Here is an 18,167-nt window from a genome sequence, read left to right on the forward strand (position 1 = left end):
ATTTAAATGAAAAAGAAGTAGAATCCAATCAAACAAATTTCAGTTATGAGTAAAATACCTATATTTTTCATAATACTGAAAATTGTTATTATGGAAAGTTGTTCAGAATTAAAAACGATGTGTCAATATGCAATTACACTCTTCTTTATCGAAATATTGTGAACTATAAAGGTACATATTTATTGCGCGAAATATAATTTTTTTACATACCTCGTATAATATTGATAAAATATAATATTTTATATTTACATATTAAGTGTTAGACCATGCACAGCTATTTATGACGAATAAATTTCTTCATAAAATTAATAATAAAACAGTTATCATAAATAATAAGTGAAAATTTAATGATGTTGGGTATAATTAATTTGAAGCAATATTAAAAAAAACAAATTTTCGATTAGAAGGATATAATTACATATTGGAACATAATTTTTAATTCCAAACAACTTTTCATTATAAAAATTTTTGATGTTGTGAAATATAAAGGTACTTTACTCTTGAGTGAAATTCATATTTTTTGACATACCTCGTACAAAATTAACAAAATTTGATATTTGATGGTTGCATCTTATGTTATATACCAGAGGTTCTCAATCTGTGGTACATGTACCACTGGTGGTACATATCATTATTGGCGGTGGTACACAAAACACAGAAAAAATTAAAATAGTAGTACTTAGTAAGTATTGATAACACAATTTAAAAATATAGGTGGTACCAAAAATAATAAAAATAACTGTAGGTGGTACATCACTCAAAAAGGTTGAGAACCGCTGTTATATACGATGCAGAGTATTTTATAAAGAATAACTTTTTTTCGTAAAACTGATATTAAAAAAGTTATCAATAGGTTCCAAGTTACGCAGACATACTGTATAAGAGCTAAAAAAAATTTTTTTGTTAAACATTTATTATTGTTGAAGCTTATTATTAAATGTATTTTAAGTAAGTTTTACACAAAAAAGTTTTGATCGCTCTGTATATACATTTTTTCATCTGGTAATTTTCGGTTTTTGTATTACATTTTTGTTATCTTTCTTAGTTTTCTCAAAAAGAAATTGTTTATTTCATTTTTAAACTAAAATAATTCAGTGTTTTTTAAGATTATATCCTAAGCTTTAAAAAAATATCAAAAAAATTGTATTAACTTTATTCAAACTTGAGTAATACCGTCTTAAAGTGGTGGGAATTCTGTAAAACTACGAAGTTTTCAAAAATTACATTTTTTGAGACATCGTATTATTTGAATTAAATTTTTGAGATTTTTTTTTAACAAAACATCGTTTAGTAAGATTATTGAGAGGTAAGTTGTGCAAATTTGAGAGTTTTATAAGTAAAATTGTATTAGTTACACATTTTTAAATCATTTGTAAACAAAGTTCATGTAAGGCTCACTTTCCGCCCACACCGTACTTATGTCCATATATTTTATTTCTTTTTATTACAACCATAAGATAGCTTATTTGATCTTCTTTCATGTCCAATTTGTAAATTTTCTTTTGATCCATTAGTTAAAGAATTACATTAAAAAAACTCAACCGTGCACTTCTTCCAACGCTAGTTTACAGTGCGCCAATGTGTGTGAGAAGGGTGACTTTAGCGTTATAAATAAAAAATTACAGAAGCTAGAGATTTAATTTTAGAAAAATCTTTATATAAGTTTTTTTTGTAAAATTTTCTGAATTTTTCAATGGTCAAGTCAGTTTTTTTCTAAAAATTATATTTTCGGAGTTATTTAAAAAAATATGTAACTTCGTTGTTCATTTGTTTAATAAAAAATGAAGCACCCACTTCTCGAGTAGAACTTTTTGATACGTCGTTTATTAAACATTTCTTAATGAAATTACAGAAAGTTTTATCTTGTTTGATTTTTTCCGAAGTGAAAATCTAAACGCACTCCCCTAGTACGGAAATCGACTAAATCATTATTCAGAGCTGCGGTCAATAAAGTCACGATTGCGAATATTGTAACTAACATGATATCCAACGATCAGTAATTGTCATGGAACTAGAACAAGGAGAAGAAGAAGAGGGACGTTTCGCCCACAGTTGCAAGAGCTTTATCAGTCAGATGGTCAGAGGTCCCGTCTTTTGGGAAGGCACTAATTTGCATATTATACGCTGTGAGCTCGTACGTAGAGGGGATATTTACAAATTCGCGAGCGCCAATTAGTGGCAAGTCTGTAAACGTTTACCGGAAATTTGACATAAATGTCAAAGTGATTAATTTAAAATTAAAATTAAAAACATTAATTATAAAAAATATTAGTTGGTCAAAGCTGTGGTATATATTTTTACCTTAAATATACTTACGTCTTAAATACCGAATTTAAGTTTTTTTAATGTTTTGTAATATGTAATTATAAATTAATCTTAGCGCCATCTACACGATAATTGTGAAAGTATCCGAAGTAAGAAATTCATATTTTATCGATAGAACGTAAAAATGATTAGCAAAATTTAAAAAAAAATCGATTACAATTTAATTACTTTTTGCGTTGTAAATATTAAGCGATAACAATTAAATAATAAATTTAAAAATTACCGGTAAAAGTTGAATTAATAACCTCTAGGAGCGACAACAGCGAAGCTCAGAGCGTATAGCGCATCTAAAAATGGTCTAAAAACCGTCTTTAAAGTTGGTGATTGGTTACTGACATTGAAATTTTATTAATGATTATTAAAATTATTTAATGCTTAAGTGTGGATAAGGAAAAAACTTCAAATTTGACTTCTACATGAGTGCAATAATGTGCAAATTATTTCCATCCCGAATGACGGGACCTCTACCAAGTGAAAATGAACAAATAATTAGTTATTCACAATTTTTATTTTAGAAAAGTACATTAAATTTTTACAACACGGACTTGTAAGTCCCAATGCTGTGCCTACAATAGACAAAGAAACAGAGGCCACTGCATTAGTCAATGGTAATAATGGCTTTGGTGCTGTTGTGGGACAATATTGCATGGATTTGGCTATAGAAAAAGCTAAAAACATTGGAATAGGATTAGTAGTATGTCATGGTAAGTAAGCGATTATTTTCCATATGTAGCACCGATTAGAAAATTGTTTCAAAGAAATTCAATTCAATTCTTATGAAATTTGTATCAATACCTCTCCTTTCTTTAAACTCCAGGACGAAATTCTACATTCCTAATAAATTTTATGGTAGGGGAGTCCAAGCAGGGATTTTTGCAGTTACTCGAGCGCGTCAGATTATCATATGGGGAGCAACCTGGTACCCTGCAGATGTACTTCTACTATATATTGGCTCTTAATGCAGGGGAGTTCGTTAAGTGGGGGCGGAAAAATAAAATCTATTCTTAGAAAAATTCAAAATCGTCAGATTAAGATAAGGTAAGTTAAGTACATGCAAAGCAGTGTATATTTAAAAAATCTGACGATTTGTGAAGGGCGTAAGGAAATGGGCGAGTCCCAAAGTGTCACAAGATAAAAGCGAATATTTCGCGAAATGAATGACAGATTAAAAAAATTAAAAAATATGTGCTCAATATTTTCAAAAATCTATCGAATGATACCAATCACGATTTCCCACGGAGAGGGGTGGGGGGTAAATTTAAAATTTTAAAAGACTAAGTTTTCACTCTAATGGCATATAACATATCCCACCAGAATGAAAACAATGGGAACCTTCTCTGGTTACACCTCCGAGGCTTCTACAATTTGCAAGCCATACGGATGCTGAGACTAAGGAAGATGAGGGAATTCTACAATTTACAATTCACGTCACATCTGCTCAGCGCGGTAAAGTTCCAACGAGACTGGTTCCCTTCATACTCCACACAGAGTAAGTAAATCAAAAATGAATAACCATTTTCAATTTCGTTGCAAAACGAAAATACAGCCGAACCATATTCCAGTCCAATCAGAGAGTGCTGCAAGCACCTCTACCGGTTTCGAAACTTATTAGTCTCTCATCAGGAGGCACATATGCTGCTCTCCCTGATCCAACCAAAACAAACCCCAGCGTGCAGTCCCGAATTGCAACGAACGAAATGGTATAGATGCCCTAGCGGCAACTGCTAGCAAAAGACTAAGTTTTCACTCTAATGGCATATAACATATCCCACCAGAATGAAAACAATGGGAACCTTCTCTGGTTACACCTCCGAGGCTTCTACAATTTGCAAGCCATACGGATGCTGAGACTAAGGAAGATGAGGGAATTCTACAATTTACAATTCACGTCACATCTGCTCAGCGCGGTAAAGTTCCAACGAGACTGGTTCCCTTCATACTCCACACAGAGTAAGTAAATCAAAAATGAATAACCATTTTCAATTTCGTTGCAAAACGAAAATACAGCCGAACCATATTCCAGTCCAATCAGAGAGTGCTGCAAGCACCTCTACCGGTTTCGAAACTTATTAGTCTCTCATCAGGAGGCACATATGCTGCTCTCCCTGATCCAACCAAAACAAACCCCAGCGTGCAGTCCCGAATTGCAACGAACGAAATGGTATAGATGCCCTAGCGTCCTTAGTCTCAGCATCCGTATGGCTTGCAAATTGTAGAAGCCTCGGAGGTGTAACCAGAGAAGGTTCCCATTGTTTTCATTCTGGTGGGATATGTTATATGCCATTAGAGTGAAAACTTAGTCTTTTGCTAGCAGTTGCCGCTAGGGCATCTATACCATTTCGTTCGTTGCAATTCGGGACTGCACGCTGGGGTTTGTTTTGGTTGGATCAGGGAGAGCAGCATATGTGCCTCCTGATGAGAGACTAATAAGTTTCGAAACCGGTAGAGGTGCTTGCAGCACTCTCTGATTGGACTGGAATATGGTTCGGCTGTATTTTCGTTTTGCAACGAAATTGAAAATGGTTATTCATTTTTGATTTACTTACTCTGTGTGGAGTATGAAGGGAACCAGTCTCGTTGGAACTTTACCGCGCTGAGCAGATGTGACGTGAATTGTAAATTGTAGAATTCCCTCATCTTCCTTAGTCTCAGCATCCGTATGGCTTGCAAATTGTAGAAGCCTCGGAGGTGTAACCAGAGAAGGTTCCCATTGTTTTCATTCTGGTGGGATATGTTATATGCCATTAGAGTGAAAACTTAGTCTTTTGCTAGCAGTTGCCGCTAGGGCATCTATACCATTTCGTTCGTTGCAATTCGGGACTGCACGCTGGGGTTTGTTTTGGTTGGATCAGGGAGAGCAGCATATGTGCCTCCTGATGAGAGACTAATAAGTTTCGAAACCGGTAGAGGTGCTTGCAGCACTCTCTGATTGGACTGGAATATGGTTCGGCTGTATTTTCGTTTTGCAACGAAATTGAAAATGGTTATTCATTTTTAAAATTTTAAATACAAATCCCGCGATATTTCGCGAAATGAATATCAGATCGAAAAACTGAAAAATACACTTATTCATATTTTTGAAAAATCTATCGAATGGTACCAAACACGACCCCCTACGGAGGTGGGGTGAGGGGTTAGTTTAAAATCATTAATGGGAGCCCCATTTTTTATTACAGATTTGGATTTCCTACGTAAAAATAGGTAAATTTTATTCGAGACATTTTTTCGAATTATGGATAGGTGGGGCTATAATCTAAAAAAACAATTGTTAGAAATGGAAAATTAAATTTAAAATGGAAAGATCCCACTGAAATGGAAAACTTTACTTAACTTTTTTTTGGTTTTAGGACTTACTCTTCACAACCCAATAGGTCCCTATAACGCTCGAGTGACTTAGCATACTTTGCTCCCCTACCAGCTAGGCTAGAGCATTACTTTGTTAGGGTCTTCCAGTTCGTTTTTCGTACCGCCTTCGTACCGATGTAAGGACGGTTTATTTTCACTAACGGCAAATAAGCATTTTTATATTTGTCCAATCAATATCAATTCGGTTTTCTTATTTTTTAATTGCCCAAGTTCAGGGTCGTTTACCATAGTTAGTTTTACAGCGGTCTTTTCGCGAAAATTTTCCTATCGGTATTAATTAAAATATCAGAAACACAGTACATGTCTCACATCATTCCATTTTGGTCCTTCCGCATTAACTCTACTACACACTATTATCACTTTTTACGCCTTCTCCATAGTCTAAGAGCTAGTGAACCCTCCGACTAACGGTCGTCCTGTAAGGCTAGAAATTTTTCTAGTGATAATTCATAGCACACCAAGGCTAAAAACCATGACCTGGAAGGCATCAGCGGGGCACGTGTATCTACCAGGTGAATCCAAAAGTGCAAATTTAGGGGGTAAAATAAACTTTCTCCTGTAAGGTTTAAATTTAAGTATGTGTTTGGGTAAGTTATTTAGAAGAAATGTGTACAATGACAGGCGATTCTGAAGAGCATAAGACCTTGCCAGGCGAGGGGAAAGATTAGGGGTTTGTCCTAAAATTATTCTGTTTGCATCGAACAATTTTTTTTTAGATTTTTTGAGTCATTCCAAACAGAAAAGGTCTTAGTGATTTTTCTCTTAAGTTAATAGTTTTTGTTATATAAGCGATTGAAAATTTTGAAAATTGCGAAATTGGCCATTTTTAACCCTAAATCGGACATTTCTCTAAAAATTTCAAAGTTGCCAAGGTAGGTAGATATTTTTTAAACATTGATTGATGAAATCCCAAAGAGTTTTTTGCAATACAATATCGGAAACACCTTTGTTTTTTAATTGCTAATCAAGCGGGCGCGACACTGTAGGATAAGTGAGGACGTTTGAGTTGGCATAAATTCATTATCTCGAGAATGGGCAAATTTCAAGAGAAATCCTCAGACAGGTCGATTTTTATTTTTAAATTAGGACTTTTTGGCATATATATAATACTAGTGACGTCCTCCTTCTGAGCGTGATGACGTAATCGATGATTATTTTTAATGAGAGTAGGGGTTGTGTGATAGCTCATTTGAAAGGTTATTTAATTCTATATTCACTAATATAAACATCAACATAATTATTTATACAGGGTGAACACAAAAATTTTTCTAATTAAATTAACTTTGATTAAATTTGACAAATAAAAGAAAAAATTTTTTTGTACACTCTGTATAAATAATTATGTTAATGTTTATATTACTGAATAGAGAATTAAATAACCTTTCAAATGAGCTATCACACAACCCCTACTCTTATTTAAAAAAATCGTCGATTACGTCATCGCGCCCAGATGGATGACGTCACTAGTATTATATATATATATATATATATATATATATATATATATATATATATATATATATATATATATATATATATATATATATATATATATATATTGATGCACGTTAAGTTGTGACTTCCGGTATACAGAAGAGGCTGTCCGACTTCCACCTTTTCTACTAGGAATTATTTTTTAAAAATTGTGTATTTGGTAAAAGGGGGGCTTATAAAATGGGTCTACCTATTGAGGGGAAAGGATTTACCAAAATAAATTTTGTATATATATACGTATATACCGAAGCGTACAGCATACGTTATGGCTTCCATATATAGGGTAGTTCAAGGTGCGTTGTCACTTCCAGCGGTGTTGTCATATTTTGGAAGTCACAACGACTCGTCTGCTGATTTACCTCTTACTTTAAGCGTAATGTGTGATCTTTTGAAACTTTTACTGTGAATACAGTTGTGAATGCAGTTCTATGTTTTAAAGTTGTCTATTTAAATTAAAAGATTGATATTCTTTTGATTAAACAGGTTTACAAAAAAAATACATTTCGGAATATTTGACGAAACCATATGACTAGGGGGTTTTTGGGGTCGCTGGTCACGAATCCGGGGTCCGCTGACCTCTATCACGTCAGGTAATCTCAAGGTCAAATCAAGATAAATCGACAGTCGCTCTGAAAAAGTATATTAGGGGGTTTTTGTGGTCGCTGATGACGAATTTGTGTCCGCTGACCTCTATCACGTCTAGCTCAAGGTCATTTCGAGGTCAAATCAAGATAAATGGACACGATCGCTCTGAAAAAGTATATTAGGGGGTTTTTGGGGTCGCTGATCACAAAACTGGGGTCCGTTGAGCTCAACCGCGACAGGTAAAGGTCATTTCAAGGTCAAATCAGTTTTGTGGACTTGTCCTGATTTGGCCTTGAAATGACCATTACCTTACGTGGTAGAGATCAACGGACCGCAGTTTTCATGATCAGTGACTCCAAAACCCCTATATTTTCAGAGCGATTGTGTCGATTTATGTTGATTTGACCTTGAACTAGACGTGATAGAGGTCAGCGGACTAATGATTCGTCATCAGCGACACCAAAAACGCCCTAATATACTTTCTCAGAGCGACTGTCGATTTATCTTGATTTGACCTTGAAATGACCTTTACCTGGCGTGAAAGAGGTGAGCGGACCCCGGATTCGTGATCAGCCACCCCAAAAACCTCCTTGTAACATGGTTTCGTCAAATAGTCCGAAATTTAGTTTTTTTTTGTAAACCTGTATTATTTATGATATGATTGATATTTATTTTACAAATACTAATATTTTATTATTGCTGCAAAATGGATTTTTTGGAATTAATTAAAAAAGTGTTATTAGTAAGTAATTTATTTATGAAAATTATATCAAAAATTTTAATAAATAAATTTGAACTTATAGGAAATTTTAATATTTATTATTTTTCCTGATTAAATTTTGAATTTTAGATTTTATTACAGGCACCGTCCTTTTAATTTTTGATGTACCAATAATAATGTGTAATAAGAAAATTAAATGGCTAAATACACCAGGTGGGGTTGAGCTGCTAAAAAGCTATCTAGGTCCATCTTTTTAGAGCAGATTAGTCCCAGTCTGCTACTCGATACTATTGACTGTGCTTCTCCAGTTCTTTCTATCCTCTGTCTTTTTCTGCTAGTCTCTAATTCCTGCCCTATATAAATTTTCCTTTACTTCCTGTAACCATTTATTCTAGTTCCTCCGCGTCTCCTTCTAACTCCGGGTTTCCATTGTAAAATTGAGTTTATAGTTGTTACGCTACCTGCTCTCCATATATGCCCCAACCATCTAACACTGTGCTGAACTCTGAAAATCTGGAATAATATCTACCCGGGTCGAAACATTTTTTTTAATATATGAAAATAGTTATTTATGAAACAGCTCGTGAAGTATGCTTTTTACGAATGCACGTGATGTTTAGAGCACAAGCGACAACGGAGCGAGTGCTATACATCGCTTAAGTTCGCAAAAAGTACTTCACGCACAGTTTCATACAATATTTTATCTACGATAAACAAATAAAAAAACTGTAACTCTTCATCACTGGAATTCATTCCTATTCTACAATTTTTAGAACTTATTTAAACATTCTAATTTCTTTCAAACCACAAAACTGTCAAATTTTTTTTTGTAATTTATTGCTCATTATGTCATCACCATGACAACGCGAAAGTTAAGGATATTTGATTATATGAAAGTGTGTCAAAAACAGTGCGAAAAAGTAAATCCCGTTTAAAATACATTGTTACTTCAAGCACACGTTATCCATTAAATAGATCGATGCAGATCGGCCTTATATCGGATCCTCTACTATTAGTCCGTTCGCTGACGGTAAAATATTGCAAAACCCATAAATTTTAAAAAACCGCTTAGATCAGGGGTGGGCAATTACTTTTAAGCGCGGGCCAAAATGAAAGTTTCAAAATGTCTCTCGGGCCGGAGGACTATACCGGATATGTACGCTGTGCCCACGCGAATTTTTTTGGTGTAGTTTATTCCCTGCCCAAGAAACAAATACTATAAGTATTATTTTAAAGCATTTGGACAAAGAAATTTGACTGTTAATAATTAGAAAATGGTAATAATAAATTGTCCTACTTGGGAATACATGCGAAAAACTTGTGCCCAGTAAAATATGTCACGTAATTGAAAAAAAAATGGTCATTATATTAAATCATAAGAAGATCCAGAAAAAGAACCAGATAAAAAATGAAGATATTGAGCAAGTGGACAAAATGAAATACTTACTTAGGAGTCTGGATTATGGAAGATTTAAATTCGAAATCATAAATTCGATCAAGAATAGAGCAATTGAGGGTAGACTTTTTGAAGATGAGGACATTTCTGAGTCACCAAAGACTCAATCTGCAAATCTGATATTAGTTGATAAAATGTTGTATATCCACTCTATTCTTTTTTATGGTGCCGAAGCTTGGATTGTTAATGCTGACTTAATGAGAAAGCCGGAAGCTTTTGAGATGTGGCTTTTTGGGAGAATTTAGAAAATACCGTGAACCGATCATATACGAACAAAATGATGTTGCACGAAATGGAAAGAGACAGAGAACTTTTGACCTTCATTAAAAGGAGACAGACAGCATATTTACGGCACATGCTCAGAAATGATATGTACGAGTTGTTCGAAGGAAAAAGGGGTCCTGGTAGGCGACAAATATTCTGACTGAAAACATTTGAGACTGGACCGGGTTAAACACACAGACGCTTTTACGAAAAGCAGAAAATAGAGACGAATTTGCAATGGTGTTTTAGCCAACCTAGTGGAGTCGGCGTTAGAAGAATAATAATAAATTAATGGTAATTAAATAAATCAGTTATTGAAAGATTTTATTTTCTTATTTATTTATATTTTAACGATACAAATTAATTTATATTGATACATATTGTGTAAATATACCTAATATTAAATAAAATTATAAAAAAAAAGACAAACATTAAACGTTAAAATTAATAGAATACTCATTATAAGTATAACTTCTATAATAGTTAATGCGAAACGTGAAATCGCGAATGTTCATGTGATATTATTTCTTCAAAATTGGGATCCAAATCACCTGTAGCAATCCTTAATACCGAGTGTAGATTTTCGTCAGTAATTTGTGATCGATATTTATTTTTCGTGGAAACCATCAACGAAAAAGTTCTTTCACAAATATATGTCGAACCAAATAAAACTAGGTATTTTTGAACATAGTTTAAAAAATGTTTAAAATGTTCTGTATTCAAAGCACCGTAGAAAGCACTCAATTCGTTTGATTAAACATTTTCTTTTAATAAATTATTTGCCTGTAAGTCAATTAATTCTAGCTGAATTTCAACAGGAGCTTCTTGCACATCGAAATTGAAAGGTTGACTAATTAATGACAAAGGTTTTTCAATAGCTTTGAAATCTTGAAATCTTCTTTGGAATTCAGTATGCAGGTCTTGTGTTACTGAACTATATTTAAGAAAATCAGAATTTTTCAATAATTCTCGTCGTGTTTGTAATGATGGGAAATGGTTTAATATTTTTTTATTAAAGTTCTCAGCAAATAAGTTTAGTTTTATCATAAATGCTTTGACATTTGAGTGCATATTGAAAGCGAACTGGTTTTTCCCTTGTAAATTTACATTAAGTTCATTTAAATATTTTACAATATCTACAGAAAACGACAAATCGTTTAGCCATGCCTCATTTTGCAATTCAGGAAAATCATGTAGTTTTTCTTTTATCGACAAGAAGGATACTATTTCATCAAGCAAATATTGAAATCTGTCCAAAACTTTACCGATGCTAAGCCATCTCACCTCAGTGTAGTAAGGAATTTCGTAAAAGTCACTTTCAATTTCTTTCAAAAATTCAACAAACTGTCGATGATTTAAGGCACGTTCCCGGATAAAATTTACAACTTTTGTCACAACAGTAACGACGTGATTCAATTTTAAAACTTTTCTACATAACACTTCTTGAAGAATAATGCAGTGTAAAAATAATATGTCTTGTTCTGGCTGCAACTGTTTTACTTTGTCGCTGATTCGTTTTAGTAAGCCCACATTTTTCCCTGTTAAACTAGGACAGCCATCCGTAGTGATGCTTACTATTTTGTTCCAAGGGAAATTTACTTTAACTAAACACTCTTCAACAGCGTTAAAGAAGTCTTCACCGGTAGTTGTATCTTTCATTGGATGCACACTAAGAAGTTCCTCGCGAATTTCACATTTTTTGTTAATGCCCCGAATAAATATTAATAATTGACTTGCGTCAGTAATATCGCAGGACTCATCCAACGCCAGAGAACAATTATGTAAAATCAGCAATTATTGTTTTTAGCTGGTCGAGTAAATTTCCTGAAATATTTTCGATCCGTCGTACTATTGTTCTCCTTGACAGGCTTAAATTTTCAAAAATATGTTTTTTTTTCAGGACAACATATCTCCGACACTTCTACCATGCACTGTTTAACAAATTCTGCTTCAGAAAAAGGTTTACATAACTTAGCAATTTTGTGTGCAATAACATAACTTGCTTGTGTGGTAGATTTCTCGATGTTACTTTGTTTGCTAAAAATATTTTGTTGTTTATTTAAGTTTTTTGCTAAGTTGTCTGCAGCATTTTTAAGTTCTTCTAAAGAAAACGATGCATATTTTGGATGTTTTGATGTAAAATGCCTCTTTAAATTATATTCCTTGAAAACAGCAATGGTTTAATGGCAAACTAAACAAATTGCTTTCTTACCAATGTTCGTAAAAAGGTATTTTTCTGTCCATGCTTCATTAAAATTTCTGCATTCCAAATCAACTTTTCTTTTTTTAGATTGTATCATTTTGCAAATGCTTACAAATAAATATTTTAATACAATAAAATAAAAACAATGTTTTCAAATTTTACTTACAAAATGTCCTCCACTTTTTCAATTTATTATATATTTGCAAAATAACACACACTGTATCAAAAGAAATATGAGGAGTAATAGGAAATACGAGCAGTGCTAAATCAAAATAAACTTATACGCGTCTTTCGAAGTAGTTGTAAAACTTCGGCAAAAATCGGTAACAATGAATTTTATACTGAAGTAGGTATTCCAAACAACCATACTCAATTCAGATTTAATAAATAAAGAATCATATTATTGGGACCAAAGTGCTGAGGTATTTAGATCATAAACTGTCAGTGATATGGTTGAAATAGATACCCAAACACCGAGTGCTTGTCTTGAGACCTTGTGAGTTAAATACGATTATTAATACCGAATAAACAATTATGAATCTCCGGGGATTTCCCTATATTTTAAAAGAAATTTAAAGTAAATAGTTACAATTAAACAGTTTTTAAAAATATAGTTAGCTAAGGCTATTCGTAATTATAATACTCTCTATTATTTATATATTTAATAATTTATGTGAACACTATGCAAACTATTACTGTTGATTTCAACAAAATCACATAAAAGGGATTAAAAAGATTAGGTACTTGCGGGGTTTTTCAACGGGCCGGACAAAGTAAGCGAAAGGGCCGGACCCGGCCCGCGGGCCGGCTTTTGCCCACCCCTGTGCTATAGCCTTATTCTTTAACTATATCGCTGTAATAACATTGTTTCTAGACAGGTAAATTATCATTGTATACTGGGCGTACCAATCAAACTGGTTTTTTTTTCAATTTTCACAACACCCTGTGGAATATTCTAGCCTTTATACAATATTGAAATTAAAACCCAACTATAGCCCCAGGTTTTCTTAACGTTCTGTTTGTTATTCATTCGCTTATGTTGGATAATAAAAAAGTTAGGGACTTTAACAACTAAACATGTTCTTTATCAATACATGGTGTTTCTAAATAAGTGCGACAAACTTTAAGGGGTAATTCTGCATGAAAAAATAATGATCGTTTACTTGATGAAGCTATGTCCGCAAATGCTTGCAAATATAAAATTCTTTTGCCAAACGATCATTATTTTTTCATGCAGAAATTACCCCTTAAAGTTTGTCGCACTTATATTTAGAAACACCTGTATCGATAAAGAACATGGCTAGTTGTTAAAGTCCTTAACTTTTTATTATTCAACGTAAGCGAATGAATAAAAAAACAGAATGTTAATAAAACCTGGAGCTATAGTTAGGCTTTGATTTAAATATTTTATAAAGGCTAGAATATTCCACAGGGTGTTGTGAAAATTGAGAAAAAAAAACCCAGTTTGATTGGTACACCCGGTATACAATGAAAATTTACCTGTCTATCAACAATATTATCATAGCTATTTTGTTAAAGAATAAGGCTATAACATATTAAAAAAATTACTTAAATCGGACAACAGGTTTGGGAGATACGAGACATCAAAAATTACCCATTTTTTTGGGGTGCCCGTTTTTCGTGCCGGTGAGTGTAGATTAAATTAGAAGTTCATTGTAAAAAAGGAAGTAAACAAAAACACGAGAAAAATGAATTTATATAAGTAAATAGGTAAGTAAATATTATAGATTAAAATAAGTACAGAAAATATATAATTATAGAGATATATAATCACTTATTGTACCTTCATTTAAGGCTAACTTTAAAAGTAAAGCAGATCTGCTATTATTCATGTTTAAAAACAAAAGGCACACAAAACACTAAGTACGATTAGGACCGCGAATCTACAACAGATAAATGTCTGGAAACCGTTACACAGGGTTGCCAAAAAACGGAAGTCACACCGAGCGGTGTGGTATACGGAAGACGCTACGCGTTGTGTACATAGCCTGTATAGTAGCACGGGAGCGACACTAGCGCTGGTGATATACCGTCGAACTAAAATCTGATCTTATGAGTATGTTAGATACGATATGACTTCCAGCGAAATTTTTAATATAAGCCTTCTGATACCATCTAGTAGCCAAATTCGTAAAAATATAGGCAAAACGTTGTGACTTCCGAAATCGGAAGTCATAACGGTATATATGAAGTAACAACGTATTACGAGAATCTACTTTGGAAGTCACATGGATACATGTATCAATATATATATATATATATATATATATATATATATATATATATATATATATATATATATATATATATAAAGTAATTAGGTAATACTGACTGATACTATGTAGATTATAGTTTTGTTTTGGGGTTGCAGTCATTTATTTTTTAGGGGCAGGATAAGTAAAACTCTGTGTTATTACCTAGCTTTCGCAAAATATATTTGCTTCTTCAGGGTAAGCTGAAATGAGTATATTATAAATATAATGAAATTAAATTAAAATACATTGTATAAAAAATAACAAAAAAGACTTACAACTTGAGGTTATTCCTAAACATTTTCACAAAACATAGTATATATATAATTCTTATTCTAATGTTATCCAAATAGCAATGTTTTAATTTTCAAAAATTCGATTTAATAATTTAGTTTTTAATTTTGATTAATGCCAGAAAGACACTCGAATAATGTCAAAAAGACACAAAAATCTGTTTATTTTATTTTAAGTTGAAAAGTTAGTATTAGATTATTTAATTAGTAATCAAAATATCAAAAACTACTACATATTTTAAATTATAGAGGATATAACTAGATATTTATATGCATTAGTAGTTTATTTTATTTTAAGTTGAAAAGTTAGTATTAGATTATTTAGTGAGTAATTAAAAACTATTATATATTTTAAATTATAGAGGATATAACATATATTTAGTTTGCCAATTATGTCTTTCTGGCATTAATCAAAATTAAAAACTAAATTATTAAATCGAATTTTTGAAAATTAAAACATTGCTATTTGGATAACATTAGAATAAGAATTATATATATACTATGTTTTGTGAAAATGTTTAGGAATAACCTCAAGTTGTAAGTCTTTTTTGTTATTTTTTATACAATGTATTTTAATTTAATTTCATTGTATTTATAATATACTCATTTCAGCTTACCCTGAAGAAGCAAATATATTTTGCGAAAGCTAGGTAATAACACAGAGTTTTACTTATCCTGCCCCTAAAAAATAAATGACTGCAACCCCAAAACAAAACTATAATCTATATATATATATATATATATATATATATATATATATATATATATATATATATATATATATATATATATATATATATATATTGTAACGATATGACTATGTCCTAAAACAGAGTATGTCGAAGATCAGAGAACGTAGTATCCGATTAAAGTTTTCCAAAATGGACTGAAATGGCGATTATAGATGTAATTTATAGAAAATATACCATAGAATAGTATAAAAATTATTAAAGATCTTATCATTTATATGAGGACATTCAAAATTAGCATAAGAAATTTATTAAAACCTTATGTAGGGACTTATATTTGTTTTTTTTTAATAATTGAGATAATGTAAATAGATAAATGGACATTTCAAACAATAATTATAGGTTAAAATAATAATATTTAACATTTAGATGTTAATTTTATACAGAAGTAATAATTCTGATCCGAAATGCCTTAAAATCAATTAAAATAAATAATAAAACAAAAATAACTCTATAGGATGGTGGATGACATACTAATTTGACATAGTATGTTAAAAAAAGAAGGAATTGAAGTTTTCTATTTGTCATAATGTTTTTTGTTTTTCGTTTGGAATGTTCTGGAAGAAAAATTTGAAAAAAAGAGGCGTCACAATGACAAAAGGAGGCAGTCAAGAAATTAGAAATGAAGCTATAAATTTGATAGAGAAAAAGATTTGAAAATTAACAGAAAATATAATAATTTAGCATAAACATGATAAATTTGGTATAATCGAAAAGAAATTAGATAAATATTTGAAGAAAACTTACTTATAATTTGGTAAAGTATCCTTTAATATATAAAAATACTATGTATCCTGAATTTGAACCAGCATAGTGTGGATAATTTATTAGAAATATAAAGAAGAATTTGTGAAGTATCCATAATTGTAAATATTAATAATTTTTGAAACAATATATTAATAATAGTATCCTGTTTCCTGATCCTGGAGTTGAAAGTTGAATTAAAATTGAGAAGAAAGAAAAGAAATATTTTATTTGACAGTTTTGACACTGACAATTGACCTGGTCTTACATCCATTAATTTTTCAGCCATCCAACAATTCAAATTTTATAAAATATTAATAAGAAGGCATTCAGTGACAGTAATTATAAGGTACTGGAATTTGTTTTATTTAATTGTAGGAAGTTTTTCAAGTTAAAGTTATTGTTTTTCAAATTTAGATTTCTATATTTTTTTTTTGTTATCACATTTAAACATTCAATTTTATGTTCAATTTAGATTATAATAAAAACATTTAAAAAACTATTTAACAAACTAATTCTTTCAGAACCGCGACAAAAACCCTATTTCACAATAATATCCATTATAAATATCAAAAATAATATATCATTACAAATTTGGCGCCCAACGTGGGGCCTCCGAATTAAAAGAATTAGTTTGTTAAAATAAATGCTCTCATATAATTGAAATAATTTTGATTAGAATCAATTTTATATTTTATTTTAAATTGGATTTTAACAAGTAAGATCTCAAAAATGTCTCAAGGAAGGAAAGGTTTAAGAAACAAAAAGAACGAAGAAGATGTGGAAGTGGAAGAAAATGTGGAAGTGGACGGAGAAACTCAGCAGGCGGAACAAGAGCAGAGTTTAACTCAAGTTCTACAAGAGACAACAGGAATAACACAAGAACGAGAGGAAAATGTCAATATGACAGCACTGATGTCTTTAATGATGCAGATCAACAAAAAACTGGAAGAAAATTTTAAAGAAATCAAAGAAGATATGAAAAAATGGAATATAACAGGGAAGAGAATTCTAAAGAAATCAAAGAAGATATGAAAAAAATGGAACAAAAATTGGAAGAGAATTCCAGAAAAATGGAAGAAAATAATGCTAAAATTGTGAAACGATTAGAAAAACAGATGGATGAAAAATTTGATGCTTTAGAGAAAAAATTAGCAAGTGAAATAAAAGATATACGTAATGACTACAAGAAAATAATAGAGAATGAAAGGAAAGAAATAAATATGATTATTAAAGATAATAATATAGATATGGAACGGAACATAGAAATCCAAAAATATAACTTAGAAGCAAAAATTTACGAAGAAAGGAGAAAGACTGAAGAAAAATTTGATGATATGCTACAAAATATCCAAACAAACAACCATCACATAAGGAATGTAGAACAGAGAATAGAAGACATTTCACAAATAAGAGACATAGGGAGACCTTACTTGAATTTAACAAATGAGACAGGTATAAAATTCTCTGGTAACATAAAAAAATTACATCCTAGAGTATACATAAATAGTTTAAAACATAAATTAAGATCAGTGAATAATATTAATGATATAAAAGATTATATTAGAATGACATTAAGTGACAATGCAGCAACCTGGTTTGCCAAGTAAAATTAACAGATATAATCAAGATTCCAAAAATTAAAATAATAGGTGCAAATAATAAGAAGCTGGGAGAAATTAATAAACTGGTTA

General features: G+C 31.4%; 1 protein-coding gene across 1 annotated transcript in view; it reads left to right on the top strand.

The window, feature by feature from the left end:
• LOC114325442 (uncharacterized oxidoreductase YjmC) overlaps positions 1-18,167 on the top strand; it is a 50,735-nt gene that overhangs the window by 12,103 nt on the left and 20,465 nt on the right. Inside the window, exon 3 of the mRNA XM_050642791.1 lies at positions 2,841-3,029. Within this exon, the coding sequence (XP_050498748.1) occupies positions 2,841-3,029 (189 nt within the window). The remainder of the gene's footprint in view (positions 1-2,840; positions 3,030-18,167) is intronic.

This window comes from Diabrotica virgifera, chromosome 1 (genome assembly GCF_917563875.1).
Source record: "Diabrotica virgifera virgifera chromosome 1, PGI_DIABVI_V3a".
Lineage (NCBI taxonomy): Eukaryota > Metazoa > Arthropoda > Insecta > Coleoptera > Chrysomelidae > Diabrotica > Diabrotica virgifera.